This window comes from Sprattus sprattus (assembly GCF_963457725.1).
Source record: "Sprattus sprattus genome assembly, chromosome: 1".
Lineage (NCBI taxonomy): Eukaryota > Metazoa > Chordata > Actinopteri > Clupeiformes > Clupeidae > Sprattus > Sprattus sprattus.
Genome location: NC_137920.1, coordinates 30,073,033 through 30,099,519, shown reverse-complemented (window position 1 = coordinate 30,099,519; position 26,487 = coordinate 30,073,033). Strand labels below are relative to the sequence as shown.

At 46.3% G+C, this 26,487-nt stretch overlaps 1 protein-coding gene across 2 annotated transcripts in view; it reads right to left on the bottom strand.

The window, feature by feature from the left end:
- The window catches only part of slkb (STE20-like kinase b), a 35,262-nt gene extending 9,382 nt beyond the window's left edge, over window positions 1–25,880 (bottom strand). The window contains exons 1-12 of one of the 2 annotated variants that reach the window (XM_080847296.1): window positions 25,001–25,880; window positions 21,415–21,579; window positions 14,436–14,484; window positions 13,455–13,604; window positions 11,760–11,832; window positions 11,063–11,257; window positions 9,490–9,571; window positions 7,864–7,992; window positions 6,091–7,044; window positions 5,293–5,423; window positions 4,935–5,058; window positions 2,367–2,546 (exon numbers count right to left, since the gene is read on the bottom strand). In XM_080847296.1, the coding sequence (XP_080703422.1) occupies window positions 2,367–2,546; window positions 4,935–5,058; window positions 5,293–5,423; window positions 6,091–7,044; window positions 7,864–7,992; window positions 9,490–9,571; window positions 11,063–11,257; window positions 11,760–11,832; window positions 13,455–13,604; window positions 14,436–14,484; window positions 21,415–21,579; window positions 25,001–25,150 (2,382 nt within the window). In that variant the 5' untranslated portion in view covers window positions 25,151–25,880. The remainder of the gene's footprint in view (window positions 1–2,366; window positions 2,547–4,934; window positions 5,059–5,292; window positions 5,424–6,090; window positions 7,045–7,863; window positions 7,993–9,489; window positions 9,572–11,062; window positions 11,258–11,759; window positions 11,833–13,454; window positions 13,605–14,435; window positions 14,485–21,414; window positions 21,580–25,000) is intronic. The other variant, XM_080847297.1, reaches the window with a different exon arrangement.
- Window positions 25,881–26,487: the final 607 nt, after the last annotated feature.

Genomic DNA, 26,487 nt, shown 5'->3' with positions numbered 1-26,487 from the left:
AGGATATTAACTTCATTAACTTTGTCATCTTATGTGCACAGTAAACTGTTGTACTGTGTCAAGTCTTGAATCCTTGAAGTTCAAGATATGCGTCTATGGCTCCCTAGTCGGAGCTGTGAGTACTGCACTGCTGGTGACTTATTGCATCGATCCAGCTACACGACCACTGTGTGACACACATGAGCAAGTAGAGGAGGGAAAGAGACAGAGAGGTGGAAGCATTAGCGGAGGCGTTAGCAGCGGAGGCGTTAGCAGTGGAGGTGTTAGCAGCGGTGGCAGCTGCACTTACGTCCTGCATGGGGGCGTTGAACAGCGTGCAGGATGACAGCTGGAAAGACTGAATCATGACTTGGGCCACGCCCTGCCAGGATGGGGTGGGGGGGGTTAGAGCGCAAAGCAACTCTGCAGTACGCGCACACACACACACACACACGGACAAACACACGGGCACACACACACACACACACACACACACACACACACACCTCAAGCCTGTACTTGTAAACAGCAGTGTTAGAGCAACTCAGCTAGAGCAAGCAAATCGCTGCACTCACAAACACACACAAATTACATGATCTAAAAAAAGTCATGCAGTAAGCAGCCCCTCATCACACGTGTACACACACACACACACACACACACACATTACGTAAGAAAATCAGGTAGCAAGCCAGTGTGGGTAAGTGCAAAGGTGATTACAGAGAGCTTGAAGCAAGCAGGCACCGGTTTCACCGCCTTTTAAAATCACATGCAGTGCTTCATCACTCAAAAAAAAACAAAAAAAATCAACAGCAAGGCATGTCGGTTAAAAATTCATTCTGTATTTTCATGCAACTGGCAATTGGGTAGTAGATCTGAAGCTTGAAATCAGAAAGAAAGAAGGAATAAAAAGAAACCAAAAAAAAAAACAGATTGAAAAGAAATAATAAGACGGGTGAAATAAGAATCTGCTCTCAAAGGGTGAAGGGTAGTCACATCCGACACACAGAGGCGAGGCTTTTACCTCTTCGTGCGGCGTTTGGATTAGGTCCTCTCTAATGCGTTTCATGATTACATTTCTCACGTGTTTGGGTGACAGTCCAACGTCCTGTTTGGCCTTGCGAGGCCACCGTCCCACAAACACGTTCAATGGCAGGGAATGAATAAGAGAAACAGAGAGGTAAACAAACAAAGCTCTCATGGCGCTTGTCCACCTCAAAAGTGAGAGTCGCACACGCGGAGTTCTCACAAGAATATGATAACAAAAATGTTGCAAAAGAAAATGGACAGGGCGGCAAAACAAAATAAATGAACAAAGAAATGTAGAGAGCACCTCTCGATTAGTCAGTGACATTCAAGTCATCCTTCTACTGTTGCCAGAGATCGGATTTGGCTCCTTAAGATTCCAGTGACACCAGTGCACAACACACACACACACACACACACACACACACACACACACACACACACACACACACACACACACACACACACACACACACACACACACACACACACACACACACACACACACACACACACACACACACACACACACACACACACACACACACACACACTTCAAAACCTCTAGCACTTTAAATGTACGTTGCACACATGCTGACAGACAGCATTGCAGCTTACCGCGTCAATGCTCAAGGCTAGCACTATTCACGCTCTTGATTTCCCTGGGCTAACCAATTAGCAGACGGATGCATTCATTTCAACGCCAGCCATATTGAGAACAGCGGCTTGATCAATGGATATGTAGACGAACCCTCTGGCTACGTCCGCATTTTCTTTCCTACCAAACAACCCGTCTGTTTACAGTGCAGCGCAATCAATAGGCAATTAACTGTAATATTAGCACGGCTTAATTGCCATGGAAACATTTAGAATGGCTCACGGGGGTGGGGTGAAGGGCCTAGATGACTACACATTAAATTCATTTTTCTTCAAGCTGGTCCTTTCTGTCATCATATTTAAGTTTAATTAAGTTGGCTGATGCTTATTGCCTTTGGTGACAAGATTTGTTGACCAACATTGATCTGGTGCCTTACTGATAGAGAAAAATCACCGGTTTCCTCAACATGTTCTAGTACTGAAGCCTCTTCACTGAAACCCTACAGCATGTTTTAAAACGGCAACTCCGTATTACTTGTACCTCTTCACCCTCCATATTTTTGAGTGATCTCCTCAACACTTAAAGTCTGGTATCTAAACATTCTCTTGTTCCTCCTACATCTTTCTTGCGGTTCTTCATCGTGTTTCTAGTACTTAACCCTCTTCACTAAAGATCTCCTTATAGCATGTGTGTTAGAATCTCGAGCTCATATTTTTCATTGCACTTAACGAGTTCTAAACGTTCTGCTCTTGGTTCTCCCTACCTCTTTCTTGCGGTTCTTCAGCATGTTTTGGTACTTCGACAGCTCCTTGTCCTGCTCGGCCTTGATGCGCTTGGCCTCTTCACGCAGCCGGTTGGTGTGCTCCTGCTCCAGACGCTCAATGGTCTGCTTCTGCTGACGCTCCAGGTTCTCCACCTCCTGGTCGTACTGGCGCTTTTTACTCTGACAGGGAACAAGGGAATGAGAGAACGACGGAACAAGGGAATTAGGGAATGAGGGAACAAGGGAATTAGGGAATGAGGGAACAAGGGAATGAGGGAACGACAGAACAAGGGAATGAGGGAACGACAGAACAAGGGAATGAGGGAACAAGGGAACGAGGGAACGGCAGAACAAGGGAATGAGGGAACAAGGGAATGATGGAGCGAGGGAACAAGGGGATGAGGGAACAAAGGAATAAGGGAATGAGGGAACAAAGGAAATAAGGGAATGAGGGAACAAGGGAACAAGGGAATGAGGGAACAAGGGAACAAGGGAGTGAGGGAACAGTGTTAGAAATGGCCGTGTAAAAAAAGAGAGGCCTCATATGTATGGTCATATGCCAGGTATCAAAAGTTAGTTACAATAAAAAGAGTCTCCCCGGTTGTAACGAATGGATCCAGTGGTGGTTCGAAAAATAAAGTATTATATGCCATTGTCTGACCTCAAAATGATATACAATCACAGGACCACATCGAATGGGGATACATGTAAAAAGCGATATGATTGAACGAGAATAGGAATTAAAAATTTCACCCAGATGTTTAATGCTGAATATTCAGACAGGGAGAGGAAAGGAGAGAGTGGTGATTTCAAGCCACTTCGTCATGCTTAAATCTAACTCTTTAATGCGTAGTGCTGTGATCAATAACCAATACCCTGTGCAAGGCCATAAACGGCGGCAGAGAAGGACACTGTGTATGTGTGTGAGTGAGTGTGTGTGCGTGAGTGAGTGAGTGTGTGTGGGTTGGTGGGGGAGGAGGCTGAACAACCATTTAAATCTAACTCTTTACCGCGCAGTGCTGTGATCAATAACCAATACCCTGTGCAAGGACATAAACGGCGGCTGAGAAGGACGGTGTGTGTGTGTGTGTGTGAGTGAGTGTGTGGGTGGGGGAGGCTGAACAACCATTTCAGTTAAGTGGGACACTCTCTGCGCTCTTTGTCTGGAACATTTTGCTGCGTGCGTCAGAACTGCTTGAAAGGACGAGGCACAATCACTGTTCAGCAACTGACGCCATTTACTGACAGCCTCAACCCTACACAACAATGCCTGAAGGTCGACACTTGACCTCTCGGGTCACCGATCAAAAAGGGTTGTTTAAGTCCTGCTTTGTCCTTTTTCGTCAAAGGCCCCAGGGACGTCTTTTCTCAGGCGGAGTCAAGGATTCGCCACCCGCCACTATGAAAGTAAACGAGCGACTCGCTTCTCGGCAGTTGACAATCGGAGCAGGAGGGAGGCAGTGATGCAGACAAATGAAGCATGTACGTGAAGCCTGTACGTGACGCCTGTACGCTTACATGTGTTAATCCATCAGCTCTTCTGTTCAGCTTGACTGATTAACCACAGCGAATAAATGCTTTAGGAAAACAAACATAGGCTAGCGTGTACATAGGCTACAGTGTATGGATTTAGAAATGGATTGTGATGAACTGATAGGGAGGGAAGGTGTGTGTGTGTGTGTGTGTGTGTGTGTGTGTGTGTGTGGCTCAGCAGATTAATGACTCCCGAAATAATCAACTGATACGGTGTGTATGTGTGCTTATGTGTGCGCGCCCATGTGTGCGTATGATGTAACCACAAAGCGGCTCTTGTGAAACTCCCAAAAGCCGTCTGCACAGCTCGACTGAAATATCACTCGAATAACACAACACCTCACAACACCACCTGCTGTAGCACCGTCAACAACACCAACACAGTCAGTCAGTCAACCCAGATGCGTCTATTGGTCGACTCCAGGTAATTTTCTTCCGTTTTATTTACCGCCTCCATTCACACAAGGAGCGCAAACCCAATGCACCCACCAATACTAGGAAGCAGCTGTTCAGCGCAGCTGCCGTGTGGATTTGGACTGAGCAGCGGCACACAATGTGCGAACCTGGACCTGACTTTCATGTACGGAGAATGGTAATACTAATTAAGACGCAGTTAAAGCCATAATGAGTCACCCTGATGTCCTTAATAATGAACAGCTGAGCAGGAAGCATTCATAACGCTCTTTGCATGAGCGGTAAAGAACATGGTGTGATGCTACTGTGTCCTTAAGTGCTCCCCGTAGGGTGATGCTCGTGCTGCTCAGGTTCTAAGTGAGGTTTGTGTTAATCCAGTCGAGTTGTCCAGCGAAACACATTAACATGGATGGACACTTGTGTCTGAAGTAGTGTGCAGTACAGTAGGGGGTGTGTGAGTTAGTGTTGCCACTGTGTGTATGTGTGTGTGTGTGTTTGTTTGTATGTGTGTGTTGCCACTGTGTGTGGTGCTGGTGTGTGTGCTGCTCGAAGCGTCTGTAGATGTGTGTGTGTGTGTGTGTGTGTGTGTGTGTGTGTGTGTGTGTGTGTGTGTGTCCTCACCGTGGTCTCCTGTTCGAAGCGTCTGTAGATGTGCTCGCGCTGCTGCTGCAGCTTGTTGCTGAGCTGCTGCTGGGCCCTCTGCTCCTCCTTCTGCAGCAGACGCAGCTCACGCAGCTCCTGACGCCTACACACACACACACACACAAACAGAAAAAGAGAGAGAGAGAGAGAGAAAGATAGATAAAGAGAGAGATAGGAGGAGCATTAGGATGTTTGAGGCAACTCGTGCAAGGTTTTTGGAAAACAAGGTCTATGTGTATTCTTAAAAGATTCTTTCATTAGCAGCAAAGGCTGGAATGAAGACGCAGCAGTGAGATCTGAGCAGAAGCTAATGAGGGCCACCCCATCGCATAGTTACCTCAGGAAGCGCATCTCCTCGTTCTTAGTGTCGTTGTCCGTGATGATCTTCGACGTCGTCACGCTCACCTCCACGCCGTCGACCATGAACTTACGAGTCTTCTTCAGCGTCTTCTTCTGTCGCTTCGCCTCCTGTTGACAAACAAAAACCCACAATAATTAACCCTCAGTATAATTCTCATCCAGGTGACTGTACATGGGACTATGCCCTGAGGAGCAGTCACAATGCCAGAGAACATTTTTTATCAATATTCTTCTATTTATTATTTTTTAAATGTAAATGATTTTATAGAAATGAAACAGGAGGAGTGAATTTCTTTGCCTATTTCTTTTCAAAAGGAGCAGTCACGATGTCAGACAACCTTTTTGATCAATATTCTTCTATTTACTATTTCGTTTTATGCGTATGGTTTTAGGTGAAAATGGTATTTATAGAAAGACAGAGAATGAAACAGGATAGCAGGAGTGAATTACTTTGACTTTCTTTTCAAAAGGATGGCCCCAAATCAAACCTCAGCTACTCAACCACACGTATGTTTAAAATCCGACCAGATTATCATAAACCTTACCTCTAATAAATTAGCTGTGACTGAACTTTTTCCAGAATGTTCTCTGGAAGGGTAGTAGAGTGCTACTACCCTTTCAGAGAACATTCTGTAAAAAGTACCTTTAAGGTCAAGGAGCCTCCTTGTTCTTAGCCAGACTTATTTATAACATTAAACCAAATTCTCATAAAATCATCTCTCCTACATTCTCTGGAGAAGGGTTGGTGGTGATGATGGCGCTTTCTCTCTCTCACCTGTACGCTGATGGAGTTGGCCTCCTTGTTCTTGGCCATGAAGCTGGAGATGGACAGGTTGAGGTCCACGCTGCTGTTCTCCGAGGTCGAACCAGTTCCTGAGTCCGAGTCCTTGTCTTTGTCCTTCTTCTCCCGATCCTTCTCCCGCTCGTAGCGGGGTTTGACCGTCGTGCCCTTGTCACCTGGGGACATGGGCTTCTCCTCTTCTGGAGCTTTCTGTTCTGGTGACGCCGGGGGCGTGAGCACTGTCGCGGGGGCAGCCGGGGGAACCGTGGGGGAGTCTGGTTGCGTGACCTCTACTGTGACCGGTGCCTTCTCCTCCGGCTCCTTCTCGGCCACGGCCTGGATGTCGTCCACTTCCTTCTCGCTCTCCTTGCCTGCTGGAGGTTCCGGAGACGTCTCCTTCTCCTCCACCTCCTTCTGCTCCACCTCCTCCACCTCCTCTGGTGCTGCAGGGCTGACCTCAGGAGCCTCCACTGCCTCAGGCTCTGGCTTCTCCACAACTACAGAAGGTTCTATCTCCTGCGCCTCCTCTAACTTGGGCTCCTCTGATTCTACTGGAGCTACAGGCCTCTCCACCTCCTTTTCGAACTCTTCCTCCTTCTCGATCTCCTCCTCCTTCTCGATCTCCTCCTCCTTCTTGATCTCCTCTTCCTTCTCCATGTTCTCCTCAACCCTGACGGAGGGCTCCTCTGCTGAAGCAGGCTCCTGGATGTGGTTCTCCACAGGTTCGGGGACCTCTGCTTTGGCTACATCCGTAACGGCTGCCCCGACAGCAGGTACAGGGGCAGGGGCAGGGGCAGGGGCAGGGGCAGGGGCAGGGACCGGGACGGCGACAGCTGGCTCAGCCTTCTCAGGGACGGACTCAAGGACGGAGGGGGACTGGGAGAGCTTCTCGTCCTCGGAGCTGGCAACGCTGGCGTCAGATGATGCACGCTTGTGTCCAGGATGCTGCTGCGTCAACAACAGAGGTCAGAGGTCAAGGATCTCAGTCAGGACACATCAGTGCGGCGCTCAGCTCAGTGTGAAAAGTCTAGTGTGATTATATCTGTGTGCGATTCCTTCACCATCAGCCCACATTAGGCTGACATAAACTGTCTCTGATGCTATCAGCACCATGAAAAGGAGCACTTAAGTACACTTCAAACACACAGCTCCATCTATACCAGTGCAGCCAATTCGCTAGGCCACTGGATTAATGGCAGTATACACATTCAAAGTGGGACTACGGCTGCGATTTTTCTATGGTGATGCCTTTAGCTCTTTAGATTGACTGCAGATACAATTGATATGCAGATAATGGTTCTGATGCACTGAGATATAAAAATAAAGAGCAATGCTGTGCAAAACTACAGCTATATGAAAGCCATTACAGGCTGGGTAATGACGCTTGGGCCCTAGGGTCTCTATCGTGAGCAACAATTATATCTGAAACAATTTTCAGCAGCAAATTTATGTAGTGAATAAATAAAGAAAAAAAATATATAAAGCAGATCACGCAGCCAATTTGGCTGGTTCAGCTTCTTGAGCTACTAAATTAAATACGAAAAACATGAACGTTGAAAGTAAAAACATTGAATGGATTGAGCTGAGCATTCATGATGCGACACCAAAGTGTAAAACATTCATAACATATATTATTTAAACAGAATTGATGCATAAATCGCCAGTTCTTTGGTACAGAATGTCGACGTGCTTATCCTCTTTCTACGGTCTCAACAAGTCCCTGAGCTGGGGGGAGCTTCTTCTTCTCTCCCTGAGCCGAACACTCACCTGGGCATCGTGGTCTTCCTCCTCCTCTTCCTCCTTGGACACCTCGATCTCCTCCCAGACCTCAGCCTTGGCTTCTGCGATGAGCTCCCTGAGCGGCCTGTTGTCCATCACGTTGGCCACAAACGGGTGCTAACAGAAAAACAGGAAGAAAAATAAAACACTTAACAAGCTGCATTGATTTACCCCTCACCCTTCAAAGTCACCGGTAACCAACAACATACCAAACGGAATTAAGCTGAGGATAAAACACCCTGCATTAACTGTACACACGGTATTGATTCACTCCAGTCAATACAGTCTACACTCACAGCATCTGTAACCAACAAATATACTATCAAAGGAAATTGAACTGTCTGCACAAACGTAAGTTAATTACCCTTGCAACCTTGCAACATTGGGAACACTATAGTGCAGGGGACGGTGCTAGAATTAACTGTCAGTTTCAATCAGAGTTACCCTCCCTCTAATGCCTTTATCTGGTGGTAAACTTGCTTACAGTGAAGGGAGGAAATGTATAAATAAATGCTAGATCTTTAGTGCATTTAGTCACTTTAAATGGGGCTGTACAACATGCTTTTGGTCATTCAGTGAATTTACAATCACAATGTGGATAAATTAGTCTACACTACAAAATTGGTGAAAAAAAAAAAAAGGCGTGCTCCCTCTTTAATTCCTATGGCTATTTAATTAATAAATCATATTTTATTGATACTAGTTAAAATAGTTAATAACTGTGTCTCACTAACTAGCAGGCAAACACACACACACACACACACACACACACAGTCACACACACACACACACACACACACACACACACCTCACCACTGAAGCCAACAGTATAAAAGAAACCAGGAGTAACATTCCTGGAATTGTTTTTTTTTAACTTACACAATATCAGTTGTATTCAATATGCGACCAATCAACATCTAGAACAGAAAGCACACCTTCAGTGCACTGTCCATCTCTCTGTCCATCTAACCCCGTCAGCCGCTTACCTTCCTCGGCTTTGCAACCTGTTTCTGAACATAGTCTATGGTCGGCCGCAGGATGTGTAGCTTCTTTGATATCAGCACCTTCATCGGCGGAAAGCTGCCGTTCTGGATTTTCAAGCCCATTCGGTTGGCAACGGTAACTCCAAGCGAAACAACTTGCCTTTGTCTACTTCTGCTGTCGCTATACACTTAGAGCTCCTCTGTTAGCGAGCACACATGTGTGTTTGGTCTAGTGTCCTGCCTGTGTGTGTGTGTGTGTGTGTGTGTGTGTGTGTGGGTTTGTTTGCTTCCTCAGGTCTTTGCCTCTTCTGAATTGGCTATAGCCATTGGCACAGGGCCCTTAAGCCCGGGGGGAGGAGGGGGGAGGGGGAAAGAGAGAAGCCCTAGCTGCTGACGTCGGCTAATGGGGATGCGTCCTGACACGCACACAGCTGTCACGGTGACCCAACGCAACACAATAGGGCCACTCAGAGCAGGTGGCAGGTTGGCCATTCATACTGTGTGTGTGTGTTTGAGTAACTTTGTGTGTGTGTGTGTGTGTGTGTGTGTGTGTGTGTGTGCGCATGCATGCATGCATGCATGCATGCGTGTGAGTGTGTGTGTGTGTGTGTGTGTAAATGTGTGTTCTCACCTGAAGAAGTTGCACCGGACTCCATCTGTTGTCCACATTTTTATCAAGGGATCGCCTGAGGAAATCTCTGAACTCCGGTGACCTGAACACACACACACACACGATGGCAGGGGGTTGGTTGTGTTTTTGCTGAGGTAAGGGAAGCATGTACCGCTGCACTTAAACCCTTACGACAATAACCTTCAATGTCCTAACCCTATTTAAGACAGAGGACAAACAAGGATGAGCCTTAGCAATGTTTAACATAACCATCAATATAAAAGGCACCGTGGTATAACCTGCTGTTTGTCAAATGGTTTCGGGGGTCTACGTGGAGTTGTATATGTACCACCAGCGAGACATTATCATCAGGCCAGCAACCACATTCCTCTAGCCAAAGAAGGACGACAATAAAGCCTTGATTGGACTGAATTTGGCTGCTAATAATGGGAAACCATAGCCTGACGATGTCATACTCATAATTCTAGTCAGAATATAAGTCTGAGACCGAACTATTGGGCTGTGATTATGGGACGTGTTTCAACAAACCAGGAAAGAAAATTCCTCTTCGCTGAATTGGATACCTAGAACCAATCAGAGCAACGTAGTATTTCCATCTGATAGATTAAACTTTTACCTGATCCAGTAGGAAGGACGGCAAAAACATCTTTTCAATCGACAAATGCCTTGATCACGTTTCTCTGTTCCTCTTTCAAAATGAATGCGCTGTCATATCTGTTGAGATATGCCTGCTCACGTTACTTAATTAGCACTCAAGGCTAGAAGCTACCATTTGTTTTAATGTTTTTTTTTCTACGCATTAGCATAACCTATCAATAATGCTCTAGAGTGCTTCAGTTAAGACCTATAATCCTAGGCAACACTCGTTTTGCGTATACACAACTAACCGAGTCAATGTAGACGTATAAAAGTCGTGTAGATAGCTTTAATCATATAAAATATGTCCCACTAAGCTTCCGAGACGGCGCCATCTTTGTTCGATGTATACCGATATTCTATCTATAGCTGTCCATCAACGTATAAAGCCCGCCCTTACAATTTGAATGGTCAGATCACTTTTCGGGGCCGTTTAAACCCTCCCAACTAACTCGACTCCAGACTGAATCTCCCAGACCAAACATTTTGTGGGCGGAGTTCAGGCTGGTATCCAGGCTAGGGAAACCACTGTTTAAAAATGAACCAGGAAACAAATGAAGTAGAAGCTATGTGGCAACACTTCAAATCACTGAAATCAGAAAAATCTTGTACCCATTGTTTTTGGAAAGTAGAAAAACGCAACATGCAAAACACTTCAGGACAACACATACAGATCATCAGAATACTACACAACAAAACTCAACACAACACAACACATTCAACACAGCCCACACAAAAAGAACAAACACAGACCAAGACAACCAACACAACACAACTCAACCAACACGGCCCGACACAGCACAACACAAGCTATGCTATTCCAGGCGCCCTCCCCCACCACTACCAGGTTGGCAGGCTGGCATATGCTGGCATCTGCCCTTAGGCGTTTCGAGGCAGTCGAGGGGGGGGGGTGGGTGTGTGTGTGGTGTCTCCTCACCATTTGGAGGGCTGCATGAGCGTGGGCGGCTCGGCCTTGGCGATCTTGAGCAGCACGCGCATGGGGTTCATCTCGTGGTTGGGCGGCTCCACCTGGGCCAGCTCGATCAGCGTGATGCCCAGGGACCAGACGTCGGCCTTGAAGTCGTACGGCCTGTCCTTGGACGTCTCGCACATCACCACCTCCGGAGCCATCCTGAGAGAGAGAGGGGGAGATGTGGGGAGAAGGAGAAAGAGAGGGAGGGGGAGAGAGAGAGAGAGAGAGAGAGAGAGAGAGAGAGAGAGAGAGAGAGAGAGACAGAGAATTTGAGGAACATTTCCTTCCATTTTACATTCAAAGAGAGATCATTTGTGATCTAGAGAAATAATAATTCTGCAAACATGCTAAATATCAATAATATAAATACAGTACCAAAAACTGTGAAAGTTTATAAAAAGACTTGTTGAGTTATCTACTACTTATACTGTTTATTATTTATTGACTTATTGACGCCAGAGAATTGTCCAATATATGGTGGGATATCTGCTTTTAGTGAAACTACCAATAACACATCTATAACAATAACTCTAGGTTGTGGCACTAACTGTGCACTCTCAAATACACACGTGGTCATCAGCAAGACTATAATGACCGGTATGCTGCTGGTAACTGGCCTGTGTTAAGTCGACATATAGAGGTAAGCAGAACACAAACTCACCAGTAAGGTGTCCCAATGAAGGAGTCTCTTCTCTGGAGTGTTTTAGTGTTTTTGGCAGACACACCAAAGTCCGCTGCAACGCGCACACACACACACACACACACACACACACACACACACATCATGGGAAAAAGATATAATAATTAAAAATTTAAATGAAATGAAATAATTCTGCATCAGCAACTGTATATAGTGAAATGTACACAACTGTACATTCCTTTTATTCTTGTAGTTCTATTGAAACTTAAGCCAGTGACACGTAAACCATTATGTTATTAAATATTGTTAAATGTTGCCCAGCAGTAACATTCCGACAGGCGCACACACACACACACACATACACACTCATGCACACACACGCTCTTACGCTATCATGCAGAGTAAACAATGTGTGTACTTAAGGCTCTCTTTGCGAGAACATCCACCTCTTATCAGGTCAGTAAACAGCTGCAGTGGCTCTGGCCGGCAGTGAACAAAACAAACAGCGCATACAGCAACATCGGGATCCTGACGTCAGCCAAGTGAGTGTGAACGCGCGTTTGTGTTGGTCAGCGTGTCAGGATCTGACCGAGTCTATCAGTGTGTGTGTGTGTGTGTGTGTGCGTGTGTGTGTGTGTGTGTGTGCCTGTCAGTGAATTTGTGTGTTTGTGCCTTTCAAGTGTGTGTGTGTGTGTGTGTGTGTGTGTGTGTGTGTGTGTGTGTGTGTGTGTGTGTGTGTACGCCTGTCAGCGACTTTGTGTGCTTGTGCCAATCAAGTGTGTGTGTGTGTGTGTGTTGGGAGGTGTTATAATGCAGAAGCCTCTCCTGGCTGTGAGTTCTAAGTCAGTGAGTCATGTACAGGTGCTGTGGTTATGTCATCGCCAATCTAAGCCATTCATGCCAGCATTAGCACCACAGGGCCCCATTCACACACACCTACCCACTCACACACACACACACACACACACACACACACACACACACAGACAGACACACACACACAGGTGGGGATTATTTTTTTTCCCCCTCGGCTGATGGCACATCCACATACGGGGGCCTTGGAGCCACAAGAGACAAGTGTGTCACGCAAGAGACAGCATATCGCACGGCAGAGGTTTCTCCTCTTCATATCCCGAAACGTTTGTCACTCCATTTCTGCTTTGACGACCATTTTTCGGTAAATGATCAATACAGATTTTATATAATCTTTTTCAACACAATAGCCTCGATGCCACATCCACAAACTAAGGCCTTACATTTGTAACAGACAACTCACGAGTCTGCGTTGCAAGCATCAAAACAGATTGCACGTTTTTTTCCTTTTCATATCCACAACCGCTGCCGTATGGCAAACTTCAACCTGTGCAAATACTCTACATAGTGCATGGGGCAACACATTCACTACAGCACACGTTTTCCACTACTGCAAACCTGCTTAAACCAAAACACCACACAGACTCACACGTATACTGCTACTGCAACTGCTACTGATTCACTTTTAAAGCATGCATTAACATAGCATACAGTACATAACCATTTGAACCCTTTTGAAAGTGCATCTACACTCAGAGAGGCTCTCAGTGTTAATTTCACCAGGGCAGCACCATCTAGCATTACCAATCTCATGCAAGTAATGTAACTGAATGCGTTAGGGTCAGCTGGGAGATCTCCAGGCGTGGATGGAGGGATCGGGGGGGTTAAGGGGGGGCGGCTCACCCAGCTTAACGTCTCCTTCCAGAGTGACGAGGATGTTGCCGGCCTTGAGGTCGCGGTGGATGACCTTGATGTCGTGGAGGTAGATGAGTGCTTCCAGCGTCTGCCGGCACACCACGCGGATCTGAGGCTCCGTCAGCGGACGCTCCAGCTCTGTCGCACACAAACACACACACACAGGTTAATGTACAATTATAGATTTTTTTCTCAAATACACAACACACAAAGGAAAACCACTTAAATACACCAACATAACCAGCATGCGCACACACACAGAAATAGACAAATCTATATAGGTGAACACAGAGACACACACACACACACATGTGCACTCTTCCTGACACAGGCAGATTCACACTCCATATTCACAGTTGTTCAGCTCCTCAGAAAACTTTGCTAGATCTGCTGTAGGACAGTGTATTCCATCCTAGCCCTTTCTTGCTTAAGAAATGATTGAGTTACACAAATAGATATCGCCCTACGTTTTTTCTGTTTGTTAAGTAATATGGCAACTTGTCAAAAAGAACTAGGACAATTGTCTTCAGGCAAGTATCTGCCATCTGAACATTTTTGCACTCATTTTCCCCACCCCACCGCAATGTAGTTTAAAAGGTATGAAAAACTTGTAAGCCTTTAACTGAGAATTTAAGTCTGTGGGTGCCGATTAAGCACTGAGGATCTCAACTTCTGGGCTTGTTTTTTTTCAGTTCGATCACAAGGCTGTCGGATAGCGCCCTATAATTTCAAGCCCGTGTTTCCGAGAGCGATGTTGACCCTGGCAGAATCACTGCAGACTGAGGCTTTCAGTCCAAACTGCTGAGTCGATCCTTGAGGCTGGTTTGGGCTGGAATTTACAGTATTTGTGTTGGAGCTGACTTTTGCTTTTAACAGTAGTTTGGTCTTCACAGAGGGCTGTGTGTGTGTGTGTGTGTGTGTGTGTGTGTGTGTGTGCGTGTGTGTGTATCTATCTGGAGTCTGACTTACCCAGCATCACAGCATCCACTGCTCCTCCTGCACAGAACTCAATGAGGATCTGAGGGAGAGAGAGAGAAAGAGAAGGAGGATGAGAGAGAGAGCGAGAGGAAGAGAAGGAAGATGAGAGAGAGAGAGAGAGAGAGAGAGAGAGAAAGAGAAGGAGGATGAGACAGAGCGAGAGGAAGAGAAGGAGGATGAAAGAGAGAGAGAGAAAGAGAAGGAGGATGAGAGACAGAGCGAGAGAGAAAGGGGGGGGTGATTGAGACTCAGTTAAAAAAATACATGAAAAATACATGAAAGCAATTCAGTCCATATTACTGGTATAAAAATAGACACCCAGAGTCTAGTTTATTTGTCTAGATGGCAACAGACTCTGTAGAAACCCTGTAGCCGGAGACTTCTGCTCTCCTCTGCAGCCTCCTCCACGCTGGTCCCTTAGCAACCACCTCACTGTGGGCTCGGCACACTTGACCCGAGGCAGCGGGGCCAACTCTAATTACTGACACCAGGTTGACCTGCAATCATCTCCCACTGAATGATGTTTAGTGTGTGTGTGTGTGTGTGTGTGTATGTGTGTGTGTGTTTGTGTGTACCTCCGTGACCCATCCAATGTGAGGTCACAGACCCAAAAAAATTACTTGAGCACAATCTGCCGGTCGTCACAATCGCCAGAACCCCTCAGGCCTGAACCTTTGACCCCGGGCCATGACCCGAGAACTCAGAAAGGCGGGTCATATCAAAACACAGGCCCCCCTCCTCCCCCTCATATCGATGCCAGTTAAGTCAATGCCCCCCCTTCACGCCATCACAACTATGGCAGGTCCACCGCCTGGCCTTTAAATGTAATAAATAATTACCCCCCCCCCCCACACACACACACAGACACACACACACACTGCCATCCTCCCTCTTCCATCCTATCCTCCCTGCCAGTCTTAAAGGCCAAAGTCCTTGGTCAGCTGTCTAAACTAATTTGGAAAAGGAGAAGGAAAGGAAGGGAGGGAGGGGAGGGATGGAGGCTGGAGGCTAGAGGCTGGACCGGTGAGTGAACGGGCTGGGTTGGGTCTTAAGGGCTTTTTCCGCCGGCCTCTTAATATGGCCCGGTGATGTAAGAGGATTGGGAAGAGGGAGGAGGCCGGGGGGTGAAGGGGTGAGCACACGTAAGGAGTACCTCTGCTCCAGAATGGAGGCCTGTTCCAAATAGGATTACCGTTTCCATGGGTGTGTGTGTGTGTGTGTGTGTGTGTGTGTGTGTGTGTATGTGTGTGTACATAGGGGGGCAGTCGCTTGCGGTCAATGATGTGAGGCGCCCCGTGGTGGCAGGGGTGGGGGTGTGTGTGTGGGGGCGATGCTGATTGGCCCCTGAGGACACAAGGCTGACTGGCAGCTGTGTCACCAACATAAACACAAACAATAATGACCACAACAACAACAAAAGCAGGGCACAGATTCAGTTCTAAATGCTAACTACATTGGCCCACATTCAGGGAAGGATGTCATGTTCGACATATCACTCACACACACACACACACACACACACACACACACTACAGAGAAGTGTACTTTGCTGCTGGCCAAAATATTCCTCCAATAACTCACATTAAAGTTATTGCCATGGCAGCTTCTTTGTTTGAATTAAGAAGAGATAGAGAGAGCTTGTGTGTGTGTGAGTGTGTGTGTGTGTGTGTGTGTAAAAAGAGGAGGGTCAAGTCAGCCTTAGAGCAATGGCTATTCCATTTGGCCCTTTAGGCATGATGTTGATCCACTGCAGAGCCAAAGCAGCTGACACACACACACACACACACACACACACACACACACACACACACACACACCACTACAGAGCCAAAGCAGCTGACAGCGCGTGCGCACACACTGCACTACAGAGACAAAGCCCATCCATACAGTACTTGATCCACTGCCAAAGTAACTCACAATACACAAACAGTAATGCCTGCATGCGCTCATACAGTCACATGTAAACAGACACACACACACACAGGACAACAGCACTCACATGTAAACAGACACACACACTGGACAACTGCATCACGGAATAGACAGTCTGTGCTATTCATGAGTGTTTGCCGCTGCAGTCGCTGTTGTTGTAGCGCCGTGGGCGCCGTGTTTGCTTTGGTCGCCGACGGCCGCCTCGGCCCGGTGCTTCGGCACACAATGGGCCACACAGAGAGCCTCGGGGGCCGGCACAGCACAGCAGTGACACAGGCTCTGCCTTTCTTCTCACAAACACACACACACACACACACACACACACACACAATCACCCCCTTCTGGAGCCTGAAGGTGCTGTAAGGGGGCCCCTATTCCTAATCGCCCAGCCCAAAAGACTCCAGCCCAGGAGTGCAAAACAACAGTACAAAAGGAACGAGGGAGGTAGAGAGAGAGAGAGAGACGTGTTCAGTGCAGTGTTATCAAACACACACACACACACACACACACACACACACACACACACGTTCACACAAAAAGCCGTGTTGTGTGTTATCTGATTCAGAACCACAGGTTATCGCTTGCCATGCTGCTTACCCTTGGTAAATACTGACGATTTTTGGAGTGTGTGTGTGGAGACCGTGCTTGTTCGTCTCTTGAGGGTTTGGCTTGAACTTAGCGCCACTACAAGCAGTGACATATACGTGCAAAAGGCTTGAAATACTTAGCCAGCATCAACACGTTGCTAATTAGGACAACAGATTCTTAGCTCTGCAGTGCCAACATGACGTCCGTAGCCAGGAACGCCACGGTTGAGATGATCTCAAGCTCATTGATGCGATCTCATGAACCACCTCATATACATACTTGCACAAAACAGAGCAAAACATAATCTGTTGCACTGATGAAAGAAACTGAAGGTAGAGCATGGTGAAGAACAGGTGACACTGTGGCCTTTTGGCTTTTCCTCTTCGACCAGACAAACCCAATGAGCCATGGATGCTCTGGCCTGCATTCTAATCTGTCATTTGGTCCTTCTCTTTAGTGGCAAACATGACACAAATATGCCAGGCTGCACCCTTTAGCACATGCTAGTCAAATAAAGCCCCCCCTCCGTCATGATGCTGGGACTGTCTGTGTGTGTGTGTGTGTGTGTGTGTGTGAGTGTGTGAGTGTGTGAGTGTGTGAGTGTGTGAGTGTGTGAGTGTGTGTGAGTGAGTGTGTCTGTGAGTGTGTGTGTGAGTGTGTGTGCCTGTGTGTGAGTGAGTGTGTCTGTGTGTGTGTGTGTGTGTGTGAGTGAGTGTGTCTGTGAGTGTGTGTGTGAGTGTGTGTGCCTGTGTGTGAGTGAGTGTGTCTGTGTGTGTGTGTGTGTGTGTGTGTGTCTGAGTGAGTGAGTGAGTCTGTGTATGTGTGTGTGTGTGTGTGTGTGTGTGTGAGCGTGTGAGTGTGTGAGTGTGTGTGTGAGTGTGTGAGTGTGTGCTGGAGTGAGTGTGTCTGTGAGTGTGTGTTGGAGTGAGTGTGTCTGTGAGTGTGTGTGTGAGTGAGTGTGTCTGTGAGTGAGTGTGTGTGTGAGTGAGTGAGTCTGTATATGTGTGTGTGTGTGTGTGTGTGTGTGTGTGTGTGTGTGTGTGTGTGTGTGTCCAGGTCCTTCCTCTTGTCTGTGGCCTGCTGATAGCCATCAAGCAGCAGCACCACCTCTGCTGCATCACGTGACGTGGCCCATTGTTGGGGAGGACAATGAAGGAGGGGGGCGGGGTGGATCTGTGGAGGAAAAAGAGGCTGATAGCTCGAGCCTGGGCTGTTCCCAGAACAGAATGGAATGGAACAGAACCCTTGTGGCATTCTGGAATGACAGGCGAATGGATGGGTGGAGTTCTGACCTCAGGTCAGACCCAGTGGTAAGCCTGCGTGTGAGCTCCAACCCCCGCTTCCTCCGCTCATCCTCTCGTTCCAAGCACCTATCCTTTCTCCTCGACCTGACCGGCGCTCAGAAGGGGGTGTGGTGTGGGGTGGGGGTATCTGATGCTGAGCTTCGCGGGAGGCCAGCGCCCAATCAAACGCTTCACTTGGCTTGGCTGCTGCCTGCGTGGCCGAGAACTGGAGGATCTGTTGTCGAAACGTGGCTGCAAGCTCAACAGGGCTGCAAGCTTTCATGTGGGAGCGAAAACAGTTTTGGGTTACTCGAGGAGGGGGCGGCGAGGATCACTTTCCCCGGCTCTGGCATGAACTCCTGCCCTGTGCGCCTTTTGTCTGAGGGAAACGTGAGCGGTTTTACACATTTATTCAAAATTCAACAGAGAGTCTTAAGCAGAGCTGTATTCTAGAGGTTTATGTTACACAGGTCCAGGTATGTAGTTTATAACAACCTACACCACTTTAAACGTGTTGCATTTGGAATTGGGCCTTGTTCAAGACCTGAAGTTTATTATATCTTAACCTAGTTACAAGGTCAAAACACATGAGGTCTTGTAGGTCTTGTGATTCTTCACAGTTCTGTCACATCAAGAACTCTTGGCTTGCAAAAACCAATCTGCCTAATCGGGTGAAAATGCTGTTATAGATGACACCAGTAACGGACAAACTCTACTCCATAACAAGGTTTTTAGTGAAAGCCTTCATGGTTACAGTAAAGTGAAATGAAAATGAATAATCCTGAACATGGTAGCATGTCATTATTCCTCTTTAAGTGCCAAGGCCACACACACACACACACACACACGCACGCACGCACAGCCTGGAAGATAACCGGCTGGCAAGCTGTGTTCCCATGGGTTGTTGAACTGGTGTATTCGTGTCGACTTTCTCTCCTTCAAAGTAATCGCACCTCGACCCTTGTAGATATGCGTAGAGGTTATCTGATATCCCTACTTCATATTCTCAGCCCTTATCGGAACCACCCAAAGAATCTCCCAGACCAACGCTCTCTCTCTCTTTCTTTCTTTCTCTCTCTCTCTATCCCGTTCTCTGTATGACTGGCCAAGCAACAATAGGTGGCTGAAGGCTACGTGTCAAGAGGATGTTAGCCATTTCCTCATTCCACCAGCACTGCAGTTAAAGCCCAGTGTGGACCAGCATGAAGCTGCAGGCTTCTCTTTTTTTCAGGGGCTTTTCAAAATGAGTGACAACTTCATGTGGGTCACTGCCAAGCTTGAAAAAAAACTTTTTTTCTTATTTTTTTTTAATGAGGCAGACATTGCCTATTATTAGGAATTTCGATCAAAGGAAAAGACCCAGGCAGTGACAGTGAGAGAGAGAGAGAGAGATTGAGCGAGAGAGAGAGAGAGAGAGAGAGACAGAGAGAGAGAGCGAGAGAGAGAGAGAGAGGGAGAGAGGGAGAGAGAGAGAGAGAGAGAGGGAGAGAGACAGACAGAGAGACAGAGAGACAGGGACAGGAGGGAGAGAAATGTAGCAACATTTCCTTTCATTCTGCATTCAAAGAGAGAGAATTTGCGATCTAGAGAAATTATACTTCTGTTAACACGAAGAAAACAGCACAACAAACGGAAATAACTATGCACTGGCCACATGTGTTTGGCCTCGACTGAGGCAGACAAATTATGTAACTTCCATGAAAGCCCTTTTTCCTTGCTCTGTTTGCAAAGCTCAATGGGCTTCACACACAATCGCTCCTGTGTTTGCTGCATGTTGTGACTGCGGGATGTTTGTCAGGCCCAGTCCCAACTCAGCACACACTAAATCAGGACCTTCAGCTCATAAATCGCGCCGCAATGCAAACACACACACACACACACACACACACACACACACACAGACACACACACACACAGACACACACACACACAGACAGTGATAACAGGTGTCAATTGTGTTCAGTTTGGTCCTTTTGTCAATCCAAATAGTCACCATGCTGTGAAAGCTTTTTCTATCATTTTCACATGGTGTTCAATAGCACACAACTACCTTGGAAGGCTAGTGGGGACAACAGTAGTGTTTACCTTCACATGACCACGCACAGTCAAACTGGATTTGAAGATGATACCTAAACCAATGGCCTTATGAAAGTGAACAGTGGCACATTCTTATGTAGTATTGCTACAAAGACCAAACACACAGAGGCTCTGTCTGTCATGGACAGAAAGTTCCGGCTAGCGAGGAGTTCCGGATGACGTAACACACACGTCTGATCAGCCGTCTTGCTTTTTCACGTGAATGTTATAGAGAAACTTCATTTCACACCTAACATCACTAGAGAATTACAGCGATAAAAAGACGTTGTGGCGTTCACTCTCCCCCCTCTGATTGAGTTCATTGTCACAACAGAGGGCTCTGCGTTCAATTATGTGTCATTATAGAGAGGATGTTCGCCCCTCACCAGAGCCTTGTCCTCTCCTCTGCGGTACCAGATAATCGTATTCGTATTCTTTATAAAAGCAAGGGTGTTCTATGCCCTTCAAACAGTGAAGTTCAGCAAAGTGTCAAGTGCTCGCGCATTTCAGAAACCATAGAAAATAATTTGTGTGTAGGGGCTCCACACAGTGTGTTTACATGCATGGTTTACTACTGAGGGTTAGGTGCCTTGAACTCGATTTATATTTTTTATTTATGTACTAATGTATTCATGTATTTATGTTTTTTTTTAATCATCCTGCCTCCTTCGCCATATGTTTTACAGGAGCCTGAGCTAAAGATTTTACCTTTAGTCTAACGATGGCCCACTCACTGAAAACATGTTGCACTGTTGCATCACCTGCAAAGCTATGTTATGGGCTACTGGCATTTCATACTTTTTATGTCGTCTCTCATCACTTACTGGACACTAAAAGTTCAAAGTAAGGTCACTCCGTTCAGGTGTGTGTCTTTGTGGATTTGAAATTTGAAATGGAACATAATCTGTGCACTTTTACAGCACACAGTACTACAATACCATGACACAAGGTAAAAGGTTGGATAATTGAGGTGGAACTAAATGTCTTTAACCTATGTCACATGAATACACACTTTTGTGACACTAAGCTTGACAAATGCTCTTTGTCCTACAAACACCCCAGTCTCCACACACACACCCACACACACTCACCCAGAGCTTATTTTCAAAGTAGAAAGCGTCCAATAGCTTGACGATGTTTTTGTGATCACATGATGCCAAGATGTCGATCTCTACCATGTAGTCCTCCAGCTCCTCTTCCGATTTAGTGTCAATCACCTTGGCGGCGGCCAGAACGCCAGTCTGTTTGTTTTGGGCCTGGGAGAGAGAGAGGGAGAGAAAGAGAGAGAGAGAGAGAGAGAGAAAGAGGAGGAAGCAACAGTAAAAAATAGTTAAGTGATGTTCAGAAGACTGGGTGACCAGGTCTTGGTGACAAAAACACAATAGGGCCATTATGCTGATTCGACCAAAAGACCCATTTACCGCAAACTACAAAGGGCTTTCACAACAGCCCATTCAAACAGCTGGCACCCATTGACGGGATTAAAGCCATAAGGCCTGGGTTATAAACAGCGGACATGTCGCTGGTTTTACTTACAAGTCGCAACAAAACCATGTTTCGCAAACTTGATGTACTTGCATGCATGGCACTGTCTCAGAAGACCATGCTTGCCGTCAAAGACAATGAAAAAAGACCAGGTCCTGATTCAAAGACCACGTCCCGATTCAAAGACCAGGTCCTGATTCAAAGACCATGTCCCGATTCAAAGAACAGGCCCTGATTCAACCGAAGGCCTGCTAGCCCAAGGTTCCGAGACCGGACCTCGGATTTCCTCAAGAGTTTAAATCTTGAAGCTGAATGTGACACATGAGCGTAATAAAAGGCTGTTCAAAGACTGCTTTTATTTGCACTCGCAATGCTTTGCCGTGTATACGAGCTGTAGTATTTGCTCGCTTGTCACTTCGGGTCATGTTGTTGTTTGAGTTGGCAAAGGCAGGGCAGGGCGCCCAGCACCGTAGGGCTCGTATCTGCACCTTAACGCTGTCCTGGATGTGTGCGCTATATGCAACTCGCCCAATAAATCTACCATTAACACTGTGATTTTATTTGCCAGGTGACTTAACAGAGACGCAGAGAGTTGAGTGTGTGGTTCAGCGAGGATATATTATCCCTTGAATGCCCTTCAGAGAGAGAGAGCTTTGCCTTGGTCTATACATCAACAAGGTCTGAAGCTAAGTGGTACTTGTTGCTTTCAGTACTAAACTGGCAACGATTCATTGCCCTTAAAAGGTCTACAGAGGCCTGCTGTAACCTCTTCAAGCCTGTGTGTCTCTTCGCAAAAAGTAATTAACGTGTCTGGCTACTGACGGCAAAAACATCTAAACACACTTGTCAACTTCACACAACCCCATCACACAATGACTTCCATACACCTTGAACAGAGAGGCATATCTCCAACTAAGAGGAATGCGTTTTGGGTAGATACAAATAATAAAAAAAGAAACAAGCTTTCTAATTGGACGGTAGATCACATGAGTAATAATAATAATAAAGAACAAGCCGTCTAATTGGATGGAAGATCACATGAGTCACATGGCCAGGGTCTGGCTGTGGTGCATGGGCCCCTCAGAGGTGATAACATTCAGTGTCACTCATGCAAATGAGGCTTTGTGCTGCAGCGAGGGCCAATCGAGGTCAGCAGGGAGAACACACACACACACACACACACACACACACACACACACACACACACACACACACACACGCACACACACGCACACACACGCACACACACGCACAACGGCATGGTGCACCAGCATGACATGATGCTGCATGGGTGAGGTTGCTGCTTTATGGGTACACTGTCATGGTAGGTATGGTATGTGAACACACACAGACACACACAGACACAGACACACACACACACACTTGAAAGGCACAAACACACAAATTCACTGACAGGCACACACACACACACACACACACACACACACACACACACACACACACACACACACACACTCACTCACCCAGCGCGAGAGTAGGGATAGGTTAACACATACAGTAGGCTACATTTGCAATGTGTTTAGCAGACGCTTCTATCCCAAGCGACTTACAGTAGAGTGCAGGGCTACACTGTCAACAGTATGTGTGCTTAATGGGTACTGAACCCGTGAACATGAAGTTGCTGGCACCCTACTCGACCACTTAGGCTGCAGGAGCAACAAACTAGATAGAACAAATAACCTCCCACACAAACTCTATAGAAACAGGAAGGGAAGAGAGAGACTGCCGGGTAAATGTTTGACGACTGCCGAGATATGCCTAGGTCTGCCTCGTCTCGTCACTGAAATTTGCATGTTACCACATTATCATTTACATTTAGTAATTTAGCAGACACTTTTGTCCAAAGCGACTTACAAGGGAGAGTCAAGTTGTCAAGCTAGTCAAGCTACGAGCAATAGAGACCTAGTGTAAGGATAAATACTATTTTACATAAGAATTAGAAAAAGAGTGCAGGAATGTAAACTGCTGTAAGTACAAGTAAAGTACTAGTAGAAGTGCAAGTTAGGAAGGGAGGAGTTGGGTCTTCAAGAGCTTCTTAAAGGTAGACCAAGAGGTCTGCAAACAGGTGCTTCCCACAGAAGCCATGGCCCTTTAGACCTAAAGTGTCTCGGTCATATAGAATAGCTGGCTGAATGGCCCTTTAGACCTAAAGCGTCTCGGTCGTATAGAACGGACCCACTGAGAGAGGTTGTAAACATTACGTATTCTAATCAAAACAGCTGCGAGGGAGTCCTGCAATGCCTCCGACGCATTCCTGTCTCTCCTTTTAATTTCTCAGCAATTAACTAGGATACCTTCTGGGTCCCTCACTTCCGGACAGAAACAAACACGGGCCTTTTGAGTCACTGGTAATCCCACTCTCAGATGTGTCGAGTCATACAGTAGACCCAGGGACCGGATGGCCTACAGAGACCTACAGAAGTCACATGGGAGACGAGAATTCTCAAGGATTTCATCCAGTGGCCCATGACTGGTGTTTTTCTTAGCCTACCCTCTAATTTAAAGTCCTCCTTCCATGTTCTTATGTACAGCGTGACCTCTCTTAAAGATGTGGCAGTCCGCTGGCTTCGCATGTAGACTACCCAGCAACAATAAGAGCGATAATAAGAACCACTTGTTCATTTCTTGTGAGCCACATAGCATGAATTCCTTTGGCCCAATAATCTCTGTGCTGCTGTGGAGCAGAGGGGGCCTGATCCAGGCACCAAAGCTTTCTGGAGGCTAGGCCCTGTGCTAATCACTGAGCTCCAACCCCCCCAGTGCTAGCTGCAGAGGGAGATGCAGTCTTTGCTAAGCCTCCAAGACAGGACAATTCAGTCAAAATGCTGTTATGGCTGTTGTATCAGTAGGGTATGCTGGCTTAACCTGGCACGGAGGGAGGATGCTTAGTTTCGGTCCATTTCCTTTCAGCATCACTTTCACCATCCTCACCAAGATTAGACCTGATGACTGTGCAAGACTACAGCTGGAAAGAGTGGTTTCCAGCTAGCAATCTAACCTTAAGCACGTTAATCACACTATTCATTGTACTGTATTAATAAGGACAACCTGATGTGGTTTCAAATCATCCACACATCCATCACACTGCTAAATGTGTTCAGGCCATATACTAAAACTGTGTCACCTTGGCACCATTTAACACATTTAGGTTAAAATCCATGTTGTCTTTACCTTGTAAACTTTACCAAAGGCACCGTCCCCAAGTTCACCAATGATGTTCCAGATTTCCTCCGGATTCGCGTCTCTGTGTACGTGTTCATATTGTTTTTTCTTCTTTTCAGCTCCCAATTTAAATATTTTCCGGAAATTAAAGAAGGACATTTTCAGTCTTGAGGTCTTCTTGAGAAATAACAACAATGGATTTGTTTTCAGTATCTCCAGTACCCCAAAGCAATAGGCCTAGTTATCGCATTCTTCACAGATTTCAGGCTTTCTTCTTTTGAATTTCTTATAACCAGTTATATAATATCAAGCGACCTCAGGTGTGTTTTCTATCAACCTCCTTGGTTTGGCATAACGTTATTCCACAATGTAACCAACTGCAAAGTATCCTTAGAGTGGGGTATGATAAGGGGTTTTGTACCCCGTCGTCCCAACTCACTCTTTGCTAACACTAGCTAGAAACATACACATTGCAGTCAGTGAGGTTACTTCAGCAACAACGTTACAAATTCGATTACGGCAAGCCCCATTTGTTGTTGGGGTGATAGGCGGACTTCACATCATACGGCCTGAGTTTCACTTTGAATCAACAAAGTAAAAATGGACGCAGCCTGGCATAGTAGCGATATCCGTCAATTGAATCGGCTGTCACAGGGCAAAGTAGTAAAGGAAGCGGTTGTTGTTCTTCAACTCTGAAGAATCACTAGCCCAGCAATTGTGAACTGCCGTGCTCTTTCCCACCTTGAATGAGGACCAAAAAGTCTACGATTCAAGAAGCTTCCAGGTCAAAGTAAACCAAGTGATGCAACATCATGATATCCTAAAGAAAATAAAAACATATAACTGAAAATTGCACTCTTCAGTCTTCTCTTTCCTCCGCGAGGTTCTGTATCCCGTAATCTAGCGGATTTGGTGACAAATGCGCGCTCGCAAGGCGGGCGCAACTGTAGTTTTCCATGGACATGTGTTTGGCCAACCGACAATTTGTTGCCATCTTCTGTTCTGGAGGTCTTCCTCGAACCTGGCAAAAATGCAACACACTGTCCATATAGGTATGAAAGAGATTTGCTGTAATATAGGGAAAACATATATTCATTTGTTAGATGTAATTTTCCACATGTATGCTTGTGCATTATTATTAAGATAATAAAAACAGCATGATGGAATAAGCAGTAAACTCACTTGATTGCATTTCGGCATGCTAGTGGAGGTATGTTTGTAAATACGATCTATAATGTCTAACAATCTACAACAAGTAACCACATAATGTATTCAAGTCAAATAAGAAGGTGATACAAAACTACAAATCCCAGACTTCACGTTGTAACATGCACGCGCATGGTTAAACTGCATTCCATGCTGTTAGCTCTCACTGAAGTCTTTCTGTGGCAGACGTAAAAGCATTACTGTTCCCAACTTTGAATATTGTTTAGGTACTCTTTAGAGCTGTGATGGATATTTGAGTGCACATTTCTATATATTATCTCTGAAGCCAG